At 42.4% G+C, this 21,707-nt stretch overlaps 1 protein-coding gene and 1 pseudogene across 1 annotated transcript; one reads left to right on the forward strand and one right to left on the reverse strand.

The window, feature by feature from the left end:
* Positions 1 to 4,135: 4,135 nt before the first annotated feature.
* LOC119815770 (SRA stem-loop-interacting RNA-binding protein, mitochondrial-like) lies at positions 4,136 to 4,510 on the reverse strand. Its single transcript, XM_038332062.1, has one exon. It carries the CDS (start codon positions 4,508 to 4,510, stop codon positions 4,175 to 4,177), a length of 336 nt encoding a protein of 111 aa, XP_038187990.1. The 3' UTR covers positions 4,136 to 4,174.
* Positions 4,511 to 6,619: 2,109 nt separating this feature from the next.
* LOC119815314 lies at positions 6,620 to 7,611 on the forward strand (annotated as a pseudogene).
* The last annotated feature ends 14,096 nt before the right edge of the window (positions 7,612 to 21,707 follow it).

Raw genomic sequence — 21,707 nt, forward strand, 5'->3', positions numbered from 1 at the left:
ATCTTCCATGGTCTTGGACAGGTAGGATCAACATAGTAAAAATGGCAATCCTACCAAAAGCATCCCATAGATTCAATACAATCTCCATCAAAATCCCAGCACAATTCTTCACAGACCTTGAAAGAACAATAATCAACTTCATATGGAAAAACAAGAAACCCAGAATAGCCAAAAAATCCTGCCAATAAAGGAACTTCTAGAGGCATCACTGTGCCTGATATCAAGCTCTATTACAGAGCTACAGTAATGAAAACAGCTTGGTATTGGCATAAAAACACAGAGGTTGATCAATGGAATCGAATCAAAGACCCAGATATTGATCCACACATCTATGAACACCTGATTTTTGACAAAGAAGCTAAAATTATACAATGGAAAAAAGAAAGTATTGTCAGCAAATGGTGCTGGCATAACTGAATGTCAACAGGTAGAAGAATGAAAATAGATCCATATCTATTGCCATGCACAAAACTCAAGTCCAAATAGATTAAAGACCTACCACACTGACCCTGATAGTAGAGAAAGTGGGAAGTAGTCTTCAATGCATGGGCACAGGAGACCACTTCCTAAATATAACCCCAGTAGCACAGACACTGAGAGCAACAATAAATAAATGGAACCTCCTGAAACTGAAAAGCTTCTGTAAAGCAAAAGACACAGTCAATAAGTCAATAAGTCAATAAGTCAATAAGTCAAAAAGGCAGCCAACTGAATGGAAAAAGATCATCAACCAACCCCACATCAGACAAAGGTCTGATATACAAAATATATAAAGAACTCAAGAAATTAGAGATTAAAATTCTAAATAACCCAATTACTAATAGGGTATAGAACTAAACGGAGAATTCTAAACAGAAGAATCTCAAATGGTCGAAAGATACTTAAGGTCATGTTCAACTTCTTTAGCAATCAGGGAAGTACAAAACAACTCTGAGATACCATTTTACCCCTGTCAGAATGACTAAGATCAAAAACACTAATGATAGCTCATGCTGGAGAGGATGTGGAGTAAGGGGAACACTCATCACTGTTGGTGGGAATGCAAACTTGTACAACCACTTTAGAAATCAGTATGGTGGTTTCTCAGAAAAATGGGAATCAACTTTCCTCAGGATCCAGCAATACCACTCTTGGGCATATATCCAAAAGATGCTCAATCATACTAGAAAGTATTTGTTCAACTATGTTTACAGCAGCATTATTTGTAATAGCCAGAACCTGGAAACAACATAGATGTCCCTCAACCGAAGAATGGGTAAAGAAAATGTAACACATTTACACATTAGAGTACTACTCAGCAGTAAAAAACAATGACATCTTGAATTATGCATGCAAATGGATGGAATTAAAAAACACTATTCTGAGTGAGGTAACTCAGATACAAAAAGATGAATATGGTAGGTATTCATTCGTAAGTGGATACTAGCTATAAACAAAGGACATCAAGCCTATAGTTTACGATTTTAGAGAAGCTAAATAATAAGGCGAACCCAAAGAAAAATATATATAGACCCAACTGGAAATTGGAAATGGACGGGATTGACTGACAGGGTTGGGAGCATGGGAATGGGGGAAAGGGGAGGGTACAAGAGAAGAAGAGGGGGAGGGTAGAGGAGAACTTGAGGGAATGGAATGGTAGAGATGGAGGAAAGACAGAGATGAGAGCAAGGAGAGAGATATCTTGATTGAGGGAGCCATCATATGGCTAGCAGAAACCTGGCTATAGAGAAATCCCCAGGAATCCAAAAGGATGACCTCACCTAGGATCCTGGGCAATAGAGGAGAAGGGGCCAGATCTTGACTTTCCCTGTAGTCAGACTGATGAATATCTTAAATATTACCATAGAGCCTTCATCCAGCAACTGATGGAGGCAGAGACCCACATTGGAGCACTGGACTGAGCTCCCAAAGTCCAGTTAAAGAGTGGAAAGAATGAGAATATGAGCAAGGAGGTCAAGACCATGATGGGTTCACCCACTGAAACAGTTTGCCTGAGCTAATGGGAGCTCACCAACTCTAGCCAGACTGGGAAGGAACAAGCATAGGACCAAACTAGTTCCTCTGAATGAGGTTGACAGTTACATGGCTGGGGCAGACTGAAGGGCCACTGGCAATGGCACCAGGATTTATCCCTACTGCATGTACTAACTTTTTGGGATCCTGTTCTCTTTGGATGTATACCTTGCTCAGCCTAGACATAGTAGGGAGGGCCTTGGACCTTCCACAAGGCAATGTGCCTTACTCTCTCTGAGGATTAGATGGGGGTGGGGTGGGAGGGTATATGGTGGGAATGGGAGGAGGGGAGGGAATGGGAACTTGGATTGGTATTTTTTTTAAATCTAATAAATTTTAAAAAAATGAAAGGAAAAAGATTCTTAAGCCAAAGACTTTCAAGCTTGCAATAAACAGAAGCCACGAAAAAATGCAGAATGAAGTACTTGAGGAGACAAAGGCCAAGTGATACCAAATCAAAATTCTCTAAAGGCAAAGAAAACCAAAACAGCAACCAAATGTCTTCAAAAGATTAAAAGCAAACAAATGCTGAAAACAAGACAAGTAGTCAGAAAATTCAGTGCCTCCAATAGAACTGAAAGCAGGCAAGGAGACAAAATACCAGACCAAATGCCTAGACCAAAATGTTTCCAGAGGAAGCAAACCAAATAGATGCCTTAAACCAAATACCTTGATAGCAAAGCTAAACCAAATTGGTTCCTTAATAACCAGATGCAGAATAAACAAATGGACCATCAACCAAATCAAGGGTGGTCCAAGAAAGCATTAAGAACACACTGCAACCAATATTCTAAACAAAGGAAAATAACCATAGTCCATTTTTTTTGGGAATGTGGTCATAGTTTTTCAGACCACTTCCTGCTGAATTGGGGTGCTGATAATCTTATGGGGACCTAAAGAAAATTTAGAATTATGATGAAGTCATGACTAGAGTATCCTAGGCTTGATTATCTCAGCCAGCTGTCTTGAGGCTGTTCTGGATGTAGAACTCAGACATCTGGGCCATCTGCTCTTATTTGAGAATTTCAAGGGTCTTCCATGATCAAATCTTATTTTTCTTAGCCCAGAATAAATCCATAGCCTCTTATTTTCTGTGGAAACAAAAGCAAAACCTCTTCTCCAAAATAAGATATCTGCAGTTACAAGTTGTTATGGATAATGGTCAAGAAAAAAGCTAACAAAAATTATTAGATTCAGAGTTCTTGTTCTTTAAAAAAAAGTGGGGGATTGCTGTGGGACATTGGTTTTACCCTGTAACCATTTGTTTCTTCTACATATTTAGTAAAATGCTGATTGGCTGGTAGCCAGGCAGGAAGTATTGGCAGGGAGACCATGCAGGAAGTAGAGGCGGGGCAACGAGAACAGGAGAATTCTGGGAACAGTCTGCAGTCGTGACACAACCAAACAAACAAGATGTGACTGCCTCACCGAATAAGGTACCGACAAGAAAAATGGGCTAATATAAGTTATAAAAGTTAATAAGAAGTCTGAGCTGCCGGGCGGTGGTGGTGCACGCCTTTAATCCCAGCACTCGGGAGGCAGAGGCAGGAGGATCTCTGTGAGTTCGAGACCAGCCTGGTCTACAAGAGCTAGATCCAGGACAGGCTCTAAAGCTGCAGAGAAACCCTGTCTCGAAAAAAAAAAAAAGAAGTCTGAGCTACTAGGCCGATCAGTTTATAAGTTAACAAAAAGAACACACCGCAATCTATTGAGCATACACCAAGCTGGGCTCAGTCCGTCCAGCCCATACTTTGCTTCCTCCTGGTGACTCCTCCACTGAAAAGCAGGTGAGTTTTGGAGCATTCTTGTATGGCTATCACTGCTGATGCAAACACATAGCTCTCAGATCGAAGGGCAGAAGAGATTATTCTAGAACCAAATTTGAGTGACATGGCCAGAATACATGGATTTATTTGGGTTACTTCAAATTCCATGTTCCAATGTGGAGGCAGTTTCGTGAAGCTTTTCCAGCAACAGAACAACAACAAAAAAGTCATAAATCAAGAACTTTTCAGCTGTATTGCTGGCAACCATCTAAGAATAGGATTCCAGCTAAGTGAAGAAACCTCCATCACAGGCTTCAGATGCTATCTGATAGCATTCTTTTTTTTTTTTAAAAAGGTCTCAGTTATATTTATTAATGGTTAGTATAATAATCATCTCAGAAGTCTTTCTCTTCATCAGATGTTTGAGTCCCTTGCAAAACCTTTGGTTTCTGAGCTTGAACATAGATCTTTACTCCATCAATAATATGATTTTCCTGTTGTAGTGCATTCTGAAGTGCTTCCTGTGAAGAAAACTGAGCCCAACCCATGCCTCTGTGAAAGCCAGTCTCTCTGTCAAAAGGTACATTGCACCTTTTTATATGGCCAAACTGAGCAAAATGTTCTCTCAGCTCACTCGACGCCGCGGTCCAAGGAATTTTTCTAACAAAAGCAACATGCTGACCAGCACGTGCACGAAACGCCGTTGCCCGACTCACGAAGGAGGCTGCCATGTTAAAAACTGAATGACTCTATTCTGATAGCATTCTTAGTCCTTTGATGGATGGAGAATAAGGTTTTGTTAACTTAATACATTCCAGTTGTTTATATCTGTTAGTTGCAGGATGTTAAGTCCTATACCAGAGTAGGTACGGAATTGGTATAGAGGGGGCTAAAGACAACCAGAGATTAACTGTAGTTCGGCTCTGGACCTGCAACATTCCAATCTCTCCTCATCATTGAAGGTCTAATTATCCTGCCTGCAGACACAGCTTACATCAGCTGTTACACACACTTCTTTCTCCTTCCATCATGTGGCTTCTGGGGATGGAACAAGGTCATCAGACTTGGAAACAAGAACCTTTGCCCACTGATCTATCTTATCTCTTGTCTGTATTTTTTCAAGTTTAATTGTTCTAGCACCATTTGTAATGATGATGATGATGATGATGATGATGATGATGATGATAATGTTTTTTACGGGCTGTGGTGTAACTTAGTGGCAGAGTGCTTCCCTATCGTGTGTAAGGTCCTGGGTTCAGTCTCCAGCACCATAAGTAATTAAATAAGTAAATCTTTTACAAGAGTGAAAATAAAATAATCCCTTTCTGGGAAACGCCCCCGGAGAAAATCAACAGACTGCATGGATCTAGTTATGGATCATTTATTTCACTGGTGTGTATGTCTTACCTTCTTTTCAGTATCCCATTGTCTTCTTTAATATGATTTCTTTAATTTGATTTTATATTAAGTCATATTAATGAGCCAGATACCGAGAGTCCTCCACATTGGTTTTATGTTTATCAACTGTTTTCAGCTACTACAGTCACATTCTCTTTCTGCGTATGTTTTATGATGTAGTTTTATTTCTAAACAACCTGTTGGAATCTTATCAGAATTGAGTTGTGTATATAGTTGATGTGAGAGTAATCAAAAATATTTATTCCAACTTACCAATAGAATATCTGATTGTTTAATTATAACTGATTCATTTTGTAGTTTTTACATAAAGTTCTTGAATAATGTTGTTAGATTTTTATCTATTTCATATTTTGAAAGAGCTATAAATAACAGTAAATGTTTTGATGATACACAAAAATTCAAATGAATTTTGTGTATTTAACTTTTAAACTAGAAGCCTCTCTAAATCCATTCATTGTTTAATTGTTTCAGGGAAAACTTTCAATTTTCATAAGAAATAATGAATAAAGGGAATTTTATTTCTTCATTAATTTTCTTTCATTATTTACGTTTCTTGCTCTCCAATGTTGAGGCAGATATTGATTTGGATGTAGAAGGAACTTTAAGAAGAGATAGCGCCACCTCAATTATCCATGATGCTCACAGGAAATAGTCACATCAAGAAAGGGGCTGTAGCAAAATGAGCAGTCAAAGCACACCGGACAGTGCCTTTAATACCCAGACTGAGACCAAACATGACCCTAACAATTGAAAATAAAACCTTTAAATTCCTGATAAACATTGGGGCTTATCGCACGGTCATCAAAAAAAGGAGACCCCCATTCTTGGCAGCTAGTCCTGGGGCCACCTCTACTTGGTGTGGGTGGACAGTCTACATCATAGAAGATGACCAGCTGGCTGCCTTGGACTGATTCTAATGGCATTCGAGGGGAGGTGCGCCCCCTGGTGGTCTCTGGCCTAATTGCCAGCCTCCTTAGTCAAGCCTGAGGCAGAGGCTTATATCACTACTGACCGTAAGGCCTTTTACACTAAAGAATATGTGCTACAAGTTAAACAAGGACGAGCTGCCCATCCTAATTACAGAGATGAGAAATTCAGACAGGATTTTTTCCAGGTTTACCCCCAATGCTAAGGGCCACTGCTCGCTCCCTGGTGCCAAAAATCCAATGGGTACCTAGGGACCCCGTGTGGGTTGAGCAGTGGCCTCTACCTTCTTTTAAACAATAGTGGTTATTGGGGCATGTCCGGCCATCTATGATAATAATGTTTCCAGGGAGTGTCCCACCCCTGAGGATTGCTTTTCTGCCTCTCCCCCAGAGAAAACCCAGAAGACGCCAGAGCCATCCTGGCCCATCAGATGGGAGGGCTCTAAATAAGGTGCTGCTTTTCCGGCTGGTGGCAGACCCCACTCAGCTGGCGACATGGGTGGTGGCGGCGATGTGATGTGCACCGGATGGCTGAGGAAATCGCCTCCCGAGAAGTTGAGGTGTTATGCCTGGAAAAACGCCGGTTTATACTGCAGAGAGACCAGATGAGTGACATCCCGGACGTACTGGAATACTACAAGAATGAACACCCCAAGAAACCCCTGCGGGATCATCAGCCTAAACTTCTGTGAGCAGGTGGCTTCAGGCCTGACTTTCACCATGAAATCGCTGCAGGATAGTTTGTGTTTGATATCAAGACCAGTGAGCTCACTTTCTACCTGGTGGCTGAGACAGAGGCCGCCATGAATAAGTGGGTGCACAGCATCTGCCAGATATGTGACTTCCTTAGCAAAGACTCCCTGAGAAACCTTTCTTCAGCCAGTTACCGTCCCCGCTCTTCTCCCGCTGAGTTCAGCAGCTCCAGTCAGCACCTGCTCAGAGAAAGGAAGTCCTCCACCCCTTCCCACATCAGCCTGTCTTGTCCACCAGTGCTCCTCAGGAGTATTTCCACCTACTCCAGTGTATCAGCCGAAGGACAGAAACTGTGAGGAATGCTGGCTTCTCTCAGGGAACCCGGCAGAAGAGTAATACAGCCATACAAAAAATTACCCAGGGCAACAGACACTATCAACAGAGCCAGTAGGCAAGTCCATGGCTTCTACAGCTTCCCCAAGCCAAACCGACACAATACCGAATTCAAAGCCAGTACTTATGACCTCCCCCGTAGTCTGGCTTCACACAGCCACACCAAGGGCAGCCTCACAGTGTCCGAGACAGATAATAAGGATGTGTATACCCTCAGGACACCCAGCAACACCCTGTGTCAGGAGTTTGGAGACCTCCTACTGGATAATATGGATGTTCCAACCACTCTTCTCTCAGCCTACCAGATTCCTGTCGGGAAAGCACAGCCAATGCCCCTTGACCTGAGACACAATGCAGTCATTGATGAGTTCCCCTTCAAGTCACCTATCACGGTGTCTTGATACTGCTGTCCCATCTCCACACAAAGCATCACCAGCACAGACTTGGGAGCTGCATCTCCCGTTCCCAGCGGCACCAATAGCCGGGCTCTGAAGAAGAGCACTGGCCATGTAGATTACCTAGCCCTGGACTGCGATGGACCAGCTCGGCAGGGATACTGGGACCAATGGGACAGGTTCTCAGGAATAGGTGGGTAAGGAGTCTGCGAATGACAAACAGATACAAGACTCAAAGAAATTGCATCTGAATGCATCTTTACTAGGCACGAGACTCATCCTGTATGAAGAAAAAAATGCTTAACAGCATATATTATTTTTTCATGTGATACAGATTATTCTTAGGATCATTATATCAGATACATGAGAATAGAATTTCATCAGACAGATGTCCCCAGTCTGAATCTGCGGTTGGCCATGTTAGACACAGTTTGGCATTAGTTACGAAATAAATCTTTATCTAGGCTATGAGTTCATGGCATTTTGAGTTCAGGGCAAGCGGTTGTAGTTAGTAGGCACACAGTCTACAGTTTTTTTATAATTTCTGCAATCTATGCAGAAGAACTTCTTTCCTTCTCCTTCTCCATATTTCTAACTCTTTTCAAACCTTCCCCCAAACCAATCTCAAGACATTATCTCTCTCTTCTATCCTTATCCCATCTTTGCTGAATCTGTCTTAATTGCTTAATTAAGTTTGTCTTTTGTTCTTTATTTACTAAGCACTGGATTAAACCTGGAAACCCTTTGCCTTAAATGTTAACCCATCTACCCCCACTAGCATCATATCCTCCTGTATATGGCAATGTCTTATCAGTAGACTCTGGAAACTTAAACATATTATCTTCTCTTCCAGAAGAAACCAGACTGCATTCCTTAGAACATAAGCAGGTAATACCAAAAGTGCAAGGGCTCCAATGCAGGAAGCACACACACACACACACCTTCTCTGCGGGCACTCTTCCTTAAAGTTTGCGCCACAGCCTACGTGTGAGATCACACAGATTCCGCGGGAGGTGGTGTGACACTGGACCTTCAGCCGGGCTCCCCGAGTCCTCACTGCAAGGCATCCACATCATCTGTCACATCGGATGAGAAGACAGATTTTGTCCAAGTGGACAAAAAGAAGTTACAAGCCCTGCAGAACACCATGCAGGAGTGGACAGATGTGTGGCAGTCCCCAGAGCCTTTCAAGGTGTGATGGGGGGCACCAAGCTCAAGGGCCATGAGGCCGCTGCTCAGAGCTGGCTCCTTGTCACCTCCTTCTCCATCCCTTCCAAGAAAAGGAGTGGGGGAGCCTTCTGCTTTGGACCCATTTGTCTGCTGCCTGGACTTAGAGTGAGGGCTAAAGCTCTGAGCCAGGCTCATGTTGCTCTACCTTCTACCTCAGGGCTGCTTCTCCCTTGAGGATGCTAACCAGGGCGCGCTGTGTCCCAGTCCTGCAGTCCATCGCATTGTTATCTCCCACTGGATGGGCAGCTGGTGCGCAGGGCTGCGAGGTCTCTGGGAAACAGCATCCCACTGCAGCCAGTGCAACACAAGAAGCAGGCGAACTGCAGGCTGCGCACGGGGTGCTTTCACCCCTGAGACGAGACTCGGTGCCCTCTACACCTACTGGGTTCCACTGGGCTTTGTGCTGGCTGTCATCATCATCCGTGAGGCAGTGGAGGAGATGCGATGCTATGTGCTTGCGAGACAAGGAGGTCAACTCCCAGGAATCTGAGTAGTCATCAGCTATGGTCCTGCCAGGGCGGGAATGGTGACCCAGTTCCATTCCCAAGGCTGATCGTCCTGGGGTAGCCTGCTCTCCCGTAGCTGAAGGCTCATGGTGCTCTCCAGTCTGAGTCCACATTCTGGCCTTCGGGTCCTTAAGGGGTATCATATAACTAAATGCTTTTGTGTTGGGACGGACACTCTCCTGCCTCTGGTATCCCCCTTTCCTGTTTTGCACTTGAGGTCATTCTTGGCATAGCTGGCTCACATCATGAAGGACCATAAGCAGCCATGTACATGAGGCTGTGAAGGCCATTGCATTGTGCCACAATGTGACGCCTGTGTATGAGTCCAAGGCGTCTGGAAGAGGGCCTGGCTCCTGTGCGCATGTCAGCCCTGAGCCTACCCTTTATGGGATTCCCGCTGCCTCAGGCTTCTCAAGAAGAGGGGTTTGCACCCGAGAAGGGCTCCCCTCCTCTGGCCTGTCTAAAGCTTACGTTTTCACAAACTCCAAGAATTCTTGTAAGTTCCAGAAAGTCGACTTGGATTCACCTTGGGTTAGATGCATCCCTAATTACCAGAACCTAAACAGCCTAAGCCACCCCACATTTCCCTGGTCTTGGCACCTCTTCCTCAATAACCAAAACCTAAGATTTTTTTTTTCCTGAATTTAACCTTGTCCTCTGCTCTGCCTGCATCTTGCCAGGTCCAAGAGGCACTGGACAGTTCCACAGAGCTTGGAAATCAGTGAAACAACCAGCTACCCCAGGACGTGGCCAGCACCCCAGCTTTCTCAGGTTCCCCAGGGGGGATGACGCCCCAGATCAGCAGGAATCCGTCTTGAGAACTCAACGTCCTCATTTCCCTAACCTGACATGCCTACTCCTCACCTTTAAAAAAATAAATAAATAATGAAGGGTGCAATGTTAGCATCCAGGTGAACCTGTCCCTACCCCTTGAAGACCTGACAGAGTGCGTCACCTCTGCATCATGCCTGCATACACGGCAGACAGTACACCTTTAAAAGGTGTAACTCCACCTACTTCTCTTTCTCTCTCTGCATCTCTCTCTTTCTTTATGCCTCTCTATTTCTTTTTCTCTATTCCTTCCTCTCCCCCACCCCTTTATCTCAATAAAATTACCCACTTGAGCTCTGTCTGCATGGCATGTCTGTCCCTCACTCACTGTGGGCTCTCACCTGCCGTGGTTTGGAGCTACCTGCTTCCAAGGTCCCTCTCATGCAGAATCATTACAGCCATTCCTGGGCTGGTGATCCTAGATTTATAAGAAAGCTCCTGCTGTCAGGAGCTCTTCTTGAATTCCTTCCCTGACTTCCTGCAATGAAGAATAGTGATCTGGAAGTGTAAGGCATATAAACACTTTCCTCCTTAAGTTGCTTTTTGTCATGGTGTTTCATCCCAGCAATCATTCCCCTAAGACAAGAGGTTATCATGGAGCCCCTCCTTTTATTCCTACATTCTCCTTTTTCTTCCTCTTCTCCTCCTACTCTTCTGCCATCTCCCTTTCTTTCTCCTCTTCTTTCCTTTTACTCCTTCACCTTCTCTTCTTCCTGATTCTCTTCCTTCTTCCCTTTTTCTTCTTGTTTTGAGATTGTGTATCACTATGTGTCCTGAGCAGCTTTAATCCCCTGCCTGCTTCAGACTCTTGAGTCTTAGATCACAGGCAATCACCAACAATGTCTAGCTCTTATCTTTTCTTAGTTTAATGCAGCTGAGGATTGTTTATTGCATAGATTACACACCCGAACAACACCAACAGGAGCCTTTTCTCATTGTAGTCACTGTTCATTGGCTGTGGTCCCTGTTCATTGACTGCAGTCCCTGTTCATTGACTGTGGTTCCTGTTCATTGTGATCATCCCTGTTCATTGACTATGATCCCTGATCATTGACTGTGGTCCCTGTTCATTGACTGTGGTTCCTGTTCATTGACTATGGTCAGTGATTATTGACTGTGGTCCCTGTTCATTGACTGTGGTCCCTGTTCATTGACTGTGGTTCCTGTTCATTGCTGGGAGACAGCACTAGATCAGAGCTTCCACTTCACTGTGGCTATGAGTAGGAATGCAGTAAATTGCACAGAAGTTTCTTCAAAATGTTTTGCCCTTAAGTTGAGATAGGTACTAATATGTCACATCCATAATTGGTGGAGGGGTCATGAATCCTTAGCTACTATACCATCCCTTATTTCTCAGTGGAAAGATCAAGGATTAGTGAGGTTGTGCTTCTTATTGAAGACCACATTCTACTCAAGATAAGAAAAGGTATATGTGGAAAGGCCGTGAGATTGGCATGAAAGCCTAAATCTCTCATTACATTCTTACATCAACCACCAGAGGCCAGTGCCTACTTGTAAAGGAATTGTTACCATCTCAATGAATGTCGTTTATTGGAAGCAACAACTTATTAACAATAGCCATCAGAGCAAACCTATTTCTCAGAACATGAATAGCAAATGAAGTAAATTCTATTACTCTCATTTTAGAGGCAGGAACTGGGCATTAGAGAAGCCATGCCACACGCCAGGTGGAGATGGAGTTGGGGATGTGGTTTGGTAATATGATCTCTTAATTTATCTTGCAAACTCATGCAATCCCGTCCACCCTCTGTTTTTCCAACCTGGTACATGAGATAGTGAGACCTATCTCTTGTGCGTCTTCTAGGTGTGCTGATGCTACAGGCTTGAGAGACACAAAACCAGAGGCACTGTTATAAGAGACCAGTTTGGTTAAATCCCCCAGTGTTCAATTGAGAGTCAAAGGCCTTTCCAGGTCAGCAGGAGCTTTGTGGCTACAAAGCAGGGTGATTGTGTTCTTATATGAGTATGAATAATAAAAACCCAGAGACAGATATTGGGGTCCAACCTGAAGATTAGAAAAACAAAGAAGCCAAGCCACTAAAGAGCTCTTATCTCGAAGAAATCCTCAGACTGAAAGAGAGTGAGTTCTTGTCTCTTCCCACCTTATACTCCTCTCTAGTGCTGGCATTAAAGGCATGTGATTCTCTGGTACTGGGATTAAAGCAGTGAACCACCACCACCTGGATCTGTTTATCCATTGATCTTGTGTGGCCCGGGGTGGTCTTGAACTCACAGAGATCCATCTGCCTCTGTCTCCCAAATCCTTGGATTAAAGATGTGTGACACCACTGCCTGACCTCTAGTAGCTTACTTTTGCCTCCTGATTTTCAGGCAAGCTTTATTTATAAAACATAAATAAAATATCACTATATAAAGTAGTTTAGATAAAATAGAGGACACTTAGAATGTTTTGGGGGGGCCTAAAACTTTATTTGCTGGTAGAAAGAGTGAGTCAGATATAATGTGAAAGGAAAGGATTTCTGACCACCAGCGAGAAAATCCGTCTATTTTAAGTCCTTTGGGGCTGAGAGAAGGGAGCATCTTCTCCAAGGCAAAGTGAGAAAGGAATCTATTTAGTGTATGTCGTGGAGACTGTGGGGAGCTGTGGAGGAAAAGCACATGATTGCGTGTTAGCTGGGCTCAGGGAGCAGCACTGAAGGGTGTCCTTTGACTCCTTTTGAGGCCTGTTAGCTCCTTGGTACCTTCTCCTCAAATCTGGACACCTAGCAAGTTTGCTTTACAAACTTAGAGGCCTGCTTATCTTCTACAGTAACTGAGGAAATCCAGAATCAACCATGAGGCCTGGGCCAACAGAAATACCAAAGGCTGCTTTGTACATTGCTTGAAGTTTTGCAGCATGATTCATAAAAACCCAGAGACAGAAATTGAGGTTCAACCTGAAAAACAGAAAAGCAAAGCAGTCAAGCCACTAGAAATATTATCTGTGCTACAAGGTTTAATGTGCTGTTTTCGTACTCGGGGAGCCTATTACAGACTTAGACATACTTGTCTTAGTTTGGATTTCTATTGCTGTGATAAAATACCACGATCAAAAGCAGCCTGGAAAAGGGGGTTTGTTTTGACTTACCTGTAACAATCACAGGTCATCATGAAGGAAACAGAGGAACCTCAAGGCAAGAACTGAAGCAGAAACTACAGAGAAATGTCATTTACTGTCTTGCTCTTCATGGCATGAACAGCCTGCTTTCTTATACAACTCAGGACCACCTGCCTAAGTTTAGCACTGCCCATAGTGAAGATGGGCCTTCCCAAATTAATCAATCATCAAGAGACTTGCCTACAGTCTAGTCTTATGGAGGCATTTTCTCAATAGATGTTCCCTCTTCCCAGATAATTCTAGCTATGTCAAGTTAACAAAAACCTAACAGCTCTAGTTAGGGTGTCTGCTAGTGTTTGTGAGATTCCAGGGAAATGCATTCTGATTACTCCCTTGCATAAGTCTAACCTTTGTGAGGGCCACTGGCTAAGGAAAAGCGTGCCCTTTGACTCACCCTCACAGCATGACTAGTGTGGAGAAGCACACTACAGCTCCTTCTAGAGAAAGTATCTTCTGTTCCGTGTGTGCCTTTGTAATCTTTATGATCTCTATGGGGTTAGACAGGTAGACAGGTGGACTGTGGACAGAGTGGGGAAGATAGGTAGGGAGACTGATAGTGACGTAGCCTCAGTCATTAGAGGATGCAGGAAGCTGCTCTTGCCTAGAGGAAAAGGACTTCACTGTAGTGAGGAGCTGCGGGTGGCTTCCCGCCGCCCTGCTCTCGGCCACCAGCTAGCTTAAAACCCGAAATAACAACACACAAATTGTATTCTTTTATACACTGCCTAGCTCATTAGTTTCAGCCTCTTACGCACATCTTGATTAACCCATATCTAATAAACTTTGTAACACCACGAATGGTGTCTTACCGGGGAAGATTCAGCATGTCTGACCTGGCGGCTGGCTTCATCGCATCTGTCTCCCTGAGGAGAGGCATGGCGGTCTGCTCCAGAGAGGCGAAGCATCTGACTGAGCCATCTACCTCACTTCCTTCTTCCTGTTCTGTCTACTCCACCCACCTAAGGGCTGGCCAAGGCAGTTTCTTTATTAAAACAGAAGACCCTCCCACATCACTTCACTGGCTCCCTCTGCCTACATAACCCCCTGCTGTCCCCTGCTGAGCAGGCAGCAAGATCAGGCCTCCTTTGGCAGCCTCATCCTCTGAAATGGCTGACTCCTATCTTCCGGACATTTTCCTTTTCTTAAGTCACCCCATCACGGCTGTGGTACCCGCTTCCCCTTTCCCACAGCAGAGCCCCCTTTCCACTTTCACCTGTCTTTGCCCCCTTTTCTTACCACTGTGTGGTTTCCCACATGGGAGCCCATGCATCCTGAACTAAGTTAGTCGGTAGCCTGACGGACGTAGTTTGGAATCATAATTTTGTTAGTGCATGGATGAGCGACATATGTGTAGTGTGTACACTGACTAGTCCAGTCTTAGTTTACCTCTGTGCCCCAGGGTGGTCTCATCAAGCTTGAGATATGGAGACACTGCACGAGAAAGGGACCAACAGAGAGTCTCTGGTACATGTGGTAGCTTCAAAAAGGAAGGAGTGAGATTATCCAATCTGCTGTGTATTAAATAACTGGGAGGGTAGCAGTTCACTTACTTGTTTGCACATTAATGTATGCAAGTGCCATAGGTATTCAGCAGGGTTGCTGGTCATTTGTGCCCTCATTGAGATGAACAGAGCAACTGTCTCTTTATCCACAGCCTGCCTCGTTTTCTTGAGCTTCCTTGGCTTGGCAGAGAGAATTAAAAATTCATTTTGGCTGATTATATTTTCTTGCTTCTGTGAAAGAAGCACATGGATGTCTGTTTGATTGAGGTTTTTGGTCTCCAACTGTATCGCTTCAGACTATTGATAAATTCCTTCCTTCCCTGAGGTGGGGGTTCTGTGTAAAGTGAGCTTAGTGCGCCCCCATGGTATGGCCCAGACTAACCCTAACTCATGGCGGTCTTCCTGGTTTAGCTTCCAAAGAATTAGGATTACAGATCTAGACCACCATCCCTGGATTCCTTTGGGCTCTTGTACTACTATGTATGTGCTAACTGTCCCTTTGTCCCTTTGGTCACTGACTTGGCTGTTGGCATTTGCTGTTACTCAGCTGGTTCATGGAACTTTGCATCATTGGATGCTCAGGGTGGGTAATCACCTATTTCTGGCTCACACTCGGCACCCACAGTGTGTGTCATCTTTGAGGATGAGTAGTGTTAGTTACTTTCCTCACCATTATGACGCTATCCCTGACAATCACAGCTTAAGGAAGGAAGTGTGTACTTGGCCCCGCAGTGTGAGAGTACAGCTCATCATGGGGGGAGAGGCAAGGTGACAGAAGCATGAGGCAACTGGCCACATTACATCAGCGTTTGGGAAGCAGAGAGCGATGACGGATGACAGCCAGCACACTTGGCCCTTCTCATTCAGTCCAGGACCCCAGTTCATAGAGAGGTGCTACGGACTTTTGAGGTGAGTCTTCCACATCAGTTAACCCAGCCTATAGACTCTCACAGATATTCCCAGACGCCTCTGTCCTTGGAGATTCCAAACCCGTCCAGTTGCCAATCAGTCATAACTATCACACTTCAGTTTGATAGCCAGCCTATCACCAGCCTCTGAGGTAATACTGGTGTGACTAGGGACAAGAAACTAGGAAACAGGAAGATTCCTTGGGGATCTTTATTTCAAAGTGGGTGGGAATTAAAGAATATTTGGAACATACATAATAATTATTATATGTTATAATATATAAATAATACATATTTCAGGTCTTACAACTTCCTCTTCCTTTAAATAACAGCAAGGTCAGGAAGCTCCTGAAACTTATGCAGTTGACAAGTCCCCCTCCCCAGAATAATAAAATTGTGAACAGCTTCTGTAGGCTGGCCTCCTGCAAGTGGGACAGGGGACTCCCGGGATGCAGCCTCTGTGAGTCATCCGCCATGCTGGGGTGGGATGCAGACTGTGACACAGCCAGCTTTGTGTCCTCCTTGCTTCTGTAAGTCATTCTTTACCAGTCCTTTAATAGCAGCAAACTCTGGATAATAACGCTTAATTTTTCTTTTTAATTTTTAGGGCTTTATTTACTTTTATTTTGTGTGTATGGATATTTTGCCTGCATATATGCCTGTGCATCAGATGCATGCAGTGCCCATGGAGGTCAGAAGGGGGCATCGGATCCTCTGGAACTGGAATTACAGATACCTGTTCACTCTGTGGGTTCTGGAAACCAAACCTGGGCCTCTGGAAGAGTATCCAGTGTTCTTAACCACTGAGCCATCTCTCCTGCCCTTGATAATCAGATTTGTCAATCTGACAAAATCTACAGTCACCACTTAGGTTGATGTTGGCTGTCAACTTGATGTACTTAACCTTTATTATGTTGAAATAGGTCACTTGTATCCCCAGTCTTGGCAGGACTTTTACCATGAAGGGGTATTGAATTTTATCAAAGACCTCTTCCCGCATCTAATTAGATAACCCTGTGGCTTTGTCTTTCAGTCTGTTTATATGGTTACATTATCTGTTAATATGGTTACATTATCAATTTTTGTATGTTAGACCATCCTTGCATCTCTGGGATGAAACTTACTTGATTGTGATAGATAATCTTTTTGATGTGTTATAGGATTTGGTTTGCAAGTTTTTTGTTGAGAATTTTTCATCTGTGTTCATAAGATCAATTGGTATATAATTCTTTTTCTTTGTTGAGTCTTTGTGTGTTTTAAGTATCATAAAATTGTGATCTCATAAAGAGAATTAGACAATGGTTCTTTTGTTTCTATTTTATGGCATAATTTGAGGAATATTGTTATTAATTCTTTTTTGAAGGTCTGGTAGAGGTCTGTGCTAAAATCATCTGACTCTTTTTTTTGAAATATTTTAATTAGTGTGTCAATTTCCCTAGGGCTTATAAGTCTGTTTCAGTCGTTTCTCTGATCTTGATTTAGTGTTGGTAGGTCATATGTAACAAGAGATTTATTCACCTCATTTACATTTTTTCTGTTTGGCAGGGTACATAATTTTAAAGTATGTTCTTATGATTCTCATTTCCTCAGTGTCTGTTGTAATATCCCCCTCTTTCATCTCTAATTTTGTTGATTTGGATCTTCTCTCTATATAATTTGTCTTGGGGTTCATCAATCAAAGAATTAACTTTTGGTTTTATTGGTTCTTTGCATTGTTTTCTGTTTGTTTATTTCTATTTTATTGATTTTGGCCTTGGGTTTGATTATTTCTTGCCTTCTACTCCTTTTGTGTGTGATTTCTTCTTTTTCTTCTAGTTATTTCTTTTTATTATTATTATTATTATTTTATTTATTTAATTTTTTAACAAAGAAAACAAACTATCTTTTTTTCATTATATATACCAATCCAAGTTCCCACTCCCTCTCTTCCTCCCATTTCTTCTACATATTCCCCCACCTCTACCCCCATCCACTCTTCTGAGAATGGAAGGTCCAAGGCCCTCCCTACTATATATAGGCTGAGCAAGGTATCCATCCAAAGAGAATATGTTCCCAAAAAGCCAGTACAAGCAGTAGGAATAAATCCTGGTGTCACTGCCAATGGCCCTTAAGCCTGCCCCAGCCATGCAGCTGTCAACCACATTCAGAGGGAATAGTTTGGTCCTATGCTTGTTCCTTCTCAGTCTGGCTGGTGTTGGTGAGCTCACATTAGCTCAGGGATACTGTTTCAGTGGGTGTACCCATGATGATCTTGACCTCTTTGCTCATATTCGCATTCTTCCCACTCTTCAAGTGGACTTTGGGAGCTCAGTCCAGTGCTCCAATGCTGGTCTCTGCCTCTGTCTCTACCAGTTTCTGGATGAAGGTTCTATGGTGATATTTAAGATATTTATCAGTCTGACTACAAGGCAAGGCCATTTCTGGTACCCTCTCCTCTATTGCTTAGGCTCTTAGCTGGGGTCATCCTTATGGATTCCTGGGAATTTCTCTAGTGCCAGGTTTCTTGCTTATACCACAATGGCTCCCTCTATCAAGATATCTCTTTCCTTGCTCTCATCTCTGTCCTTCCTTCATTTCAACTATTTCATTCCCTCAAGTTCTCCCCGTTCCTCTCCCTTTCCCCTTCTCTTCCCCTTCCACCCTCCCTTCTCCACCCACTCCTATATTCCCAATTTTGTCAGGGGATCTTGTCTATTTTGATCCAGGTGAATCTATATATGTTTTTCTTAGGGTTCACTTTGATACTTATCTTCTCAAGGATCATGAACTATAGGTTCAATATATATTCTTTGTTTGTGGCTAGTATCCACTTATGAGTGAGTACATACCATATTCATCTTTTTGGGTCTGGGTTACCTCAGAATGGTGTTTTCTAGTTCCATTCATTTGCATACAAAATTCAAGATATCATTTTTTTACCACTGAGTAGTACTCTAATGTGTAAATGTGCCACATTTTCTCTATCCATTCTTTGGTTGAGGGGTATCTAGGTTATTTCCAGGTTCTGGCTATTACAAATAATGTTGCTATGAACATAGCTGAACAAATGTCTTTGTAGTATGACTGAACATCTTTTGGGTATATTCCTAAGAGTAGTTGCTGAATCCTGAGGTAAGTTGATTCCAAATTTTCTGAGAAACCACCATACTAAGTTCCAAAGAGGTTGTACAAGCTTGCATTTTCATCAATCATGGAGGAGTGTTCCCTTACTCCACATCCTCTCCAGTATAAGCTATTATTGGTATTTTTGATCTTAGCCATTCTGACAGGTATATGATAGTATCTCAGAGTTCTTTTGATTTGTATTTTTCTGATGGCTAAGGATGTTAAACATTTCCTTAAGTGTCTTTTGGCCATTTAAGATTCTTCTGTTGAGAATTCTCTGTTTAGTTCTGTGCCCCATTTTTAATTGGATTATTTAGAAGTTTGATGTCTAATTTCTTTAGTTCTTTATATATTTTGAAAATCAGTCCTTTGTCTGATGTAGGGTTGGTGAAGATCTTTCCCCATTCAGTAGGCTACCTTTTTGTCTTATTAGTTGTGTCCTTTGCTTTACAGAGCTTCTCAGTTTCAGGAGGTACCATTTATTTATTGTTGCTCTCAGTGTCTGTGCTCCTGGTGCTATATTTAGAAAGTGGTCTCCTGTGCCCATGCATTGCAGGCTACTTACACTTTCTCTTCTATCAGGCTCAGTGTGCTTGAATTTATTTTGAGGTCTTTAATCCATTTGGACTTGATTTTTGTACATAGCGATAGATATGAATCTAGTTTTATTCTTCCACATTTGATGTGGAATTTTCCTCTGTATGCTGTGATTACCATTAATGAATAAAGAAACTGTTTTGGACCTATAGCAGGCTAGAACTTAGATAGGCAGTGGGGGGGGGACCTAAACTGAATGCTGGGTAGAAATAGGTGGCGTCAGAGAGAAGCCATGGAGCTGTGTCCATAGATGGACATGCTGGAACCTTGCTGGTTGGCGATGACCTCATGGTGATGCACAGATTAATGGAAATGGGTTCAATTAATATTTAAGAGTTAGCCAATAAGAAGCTAGAGCTAATAGGCCAAGCAGTATTTTAATGAATACAGTTTCTGTGTGATTATTTTGGGGCTAAGTTGTCAGGGACTAAAATGTGGCCTTCCTTACTACAAATGAGCACACATGTGACCAACTAAAATCCACTTAAAACCTAAGAGGGCTTGCAAAGGAATTCTAGACGCTAAAAAGCAAACCTTAGACACATTTTTTTCTCCAAATAGGCTTTGCTTGGTGGTGGCACTCTGAAGCTCCTTTAAGAGAGATTTTTCTGATTCAGCAGTAGCAGGAAAAAAGCTGCACCATTTTAAAATGTTGGCTTTCTGGGCCATGCTGCCAATGTGACCTCTGGCTCTTTCAGGAGACCAAACATTTGGATGGGGTTTGTGAGCAGTGGATGCTGCTTGCTTGATGACAACATGGACTAGCTGTGTGCCTGGAAGTGAGGTAGTATGCATGGCTCTCAGAGGCAGCAAGCAGCTCTACCATGCTGGACTGGGTGGGACAAGCAGGCACTGCCATATTACCCCTAACAATGGTGCTGCTTAAGTTTTTAAGAAGCACTTAGCATTTTGAAAAGTGCTTCTGGACAGTAAAGAATTACAGATACAAAATAGGACAAATTCAGACATAAAAGACCTCTAATGGGTCACAGTGTTGGATAAATTTATGAAGGCTTGGGAGAGAGAAGAAAAAGAGTACAAAGAGTTATAAAAAGAAGTAAATAGTCTTTTAAAAAATAAATCTAAGTCTTTAAAGAGACAGAGTACAGACAGTCAAGGTTAAAATAGTAAAGGTAATAAAATAAATATTAAACTTATAAAAAGAGTAATAGAGTAAAAACAATCCATATAAAGATGGAAAACTACACCCAAATTTCCAAATATTGTTTATAAATGTTTATTTACATCTAAAGGAGGATATGCTATAGAGATTTGTATTAGTATGGATCTTAGTTTATTGATGCAAATTTAAGGTCAATTTTGTTATACTGTGTATATGTATTTCTGATCTTGATTAAGGTATTGTGTTTCTGCAGGTAATTTAAAAATGTAATGTATAATTTAAAAATATAGGTTAATAGATAATCATCTATAATAGTCAAGCTTGTAGTCGTGTTAGATTTTCTAAATATACAGAGATGAATTTCAGACAGAAAGCTATTCTTCAAACCTTTCAAAGACTACAGAATATGGCATTTAAATGTTTTAAGAAGTTAGGACTTTCATGACAATGAGACACATCTGCTCCTGGCAGCACCAATTACTTTAAGAGGAAGGTGTGCATCGAAGAGGTTCCTTATGGAGTTGGTTAGCCATTTGGGCAAGAAACCACTATTGCCTGGACTGCTTAACTGGACATGTCCACAGAGAAATGACTGCTGAACTTGCCTAGAGGTGAGATGGTCCTTTGGGGTTCCTGCTTCATGAGAGAGTCTGCTAGGCACACAGCCAGTCCATGTTGTCATCAAGAAAGCAGCATCCACTGCTTTTATTGCAGGACACAGAAAAAAGTGACTGACAAACTGCTAATATAGGCAGGAACTGTCTTTGAAATTTTGTGCTTTGTAGAAAAGTCTGCTGGATACTATGGACCTGTAGGTTGAAGATGGATGCCCCAATGGTACAGAAGAACTTTGGGTAACTATCAAGGCAGTAAGATGTCTCTGTCAATTCCAGAGTTTTGGAAGTTGCTTATAATACACTTCCTGTTTACTTAGGTAATACTATATCTTTCTGGAGTCTTTCATGGAGTTGAAGAATTTATAGTTATAGTTATAGTTTTGATAAAAGATAAAGTAGATATAAATATTAAAATTATAATTCTTGCTTGATATCTGTTTGGTTACATGTAATTTAACTATGTTAAAGTTAAAACCTTTTTATTTAAACAGAAAAGGGGAGGTGATGTGGGATGTCCCTCTGTATGCTGTGATTACCATTAATG

This window comes from Arvicola amphibius, chromosome 5 (genome assembly GCF_903992535.2).
Source record: "Arvicola amphibius chromosome 5, mArvAmp1.2, whole genome shotgun sequence".
NCBI lineage: Eukaryota > Metazoa > Chordata > Mammalia > Rodentia > Cricetidae > Arvicola > Arvicola amphibius.

Excerpts from the sequence above, each read along its gene's own strand:
- LOC119815770 (XM_038332062.1), bottom strand. The coding sequence starts at position 4,510 with ATGGCAGCCTCCTTCGTGAGTCGGGCAACGGCGTTTCGTGCACGTGCT.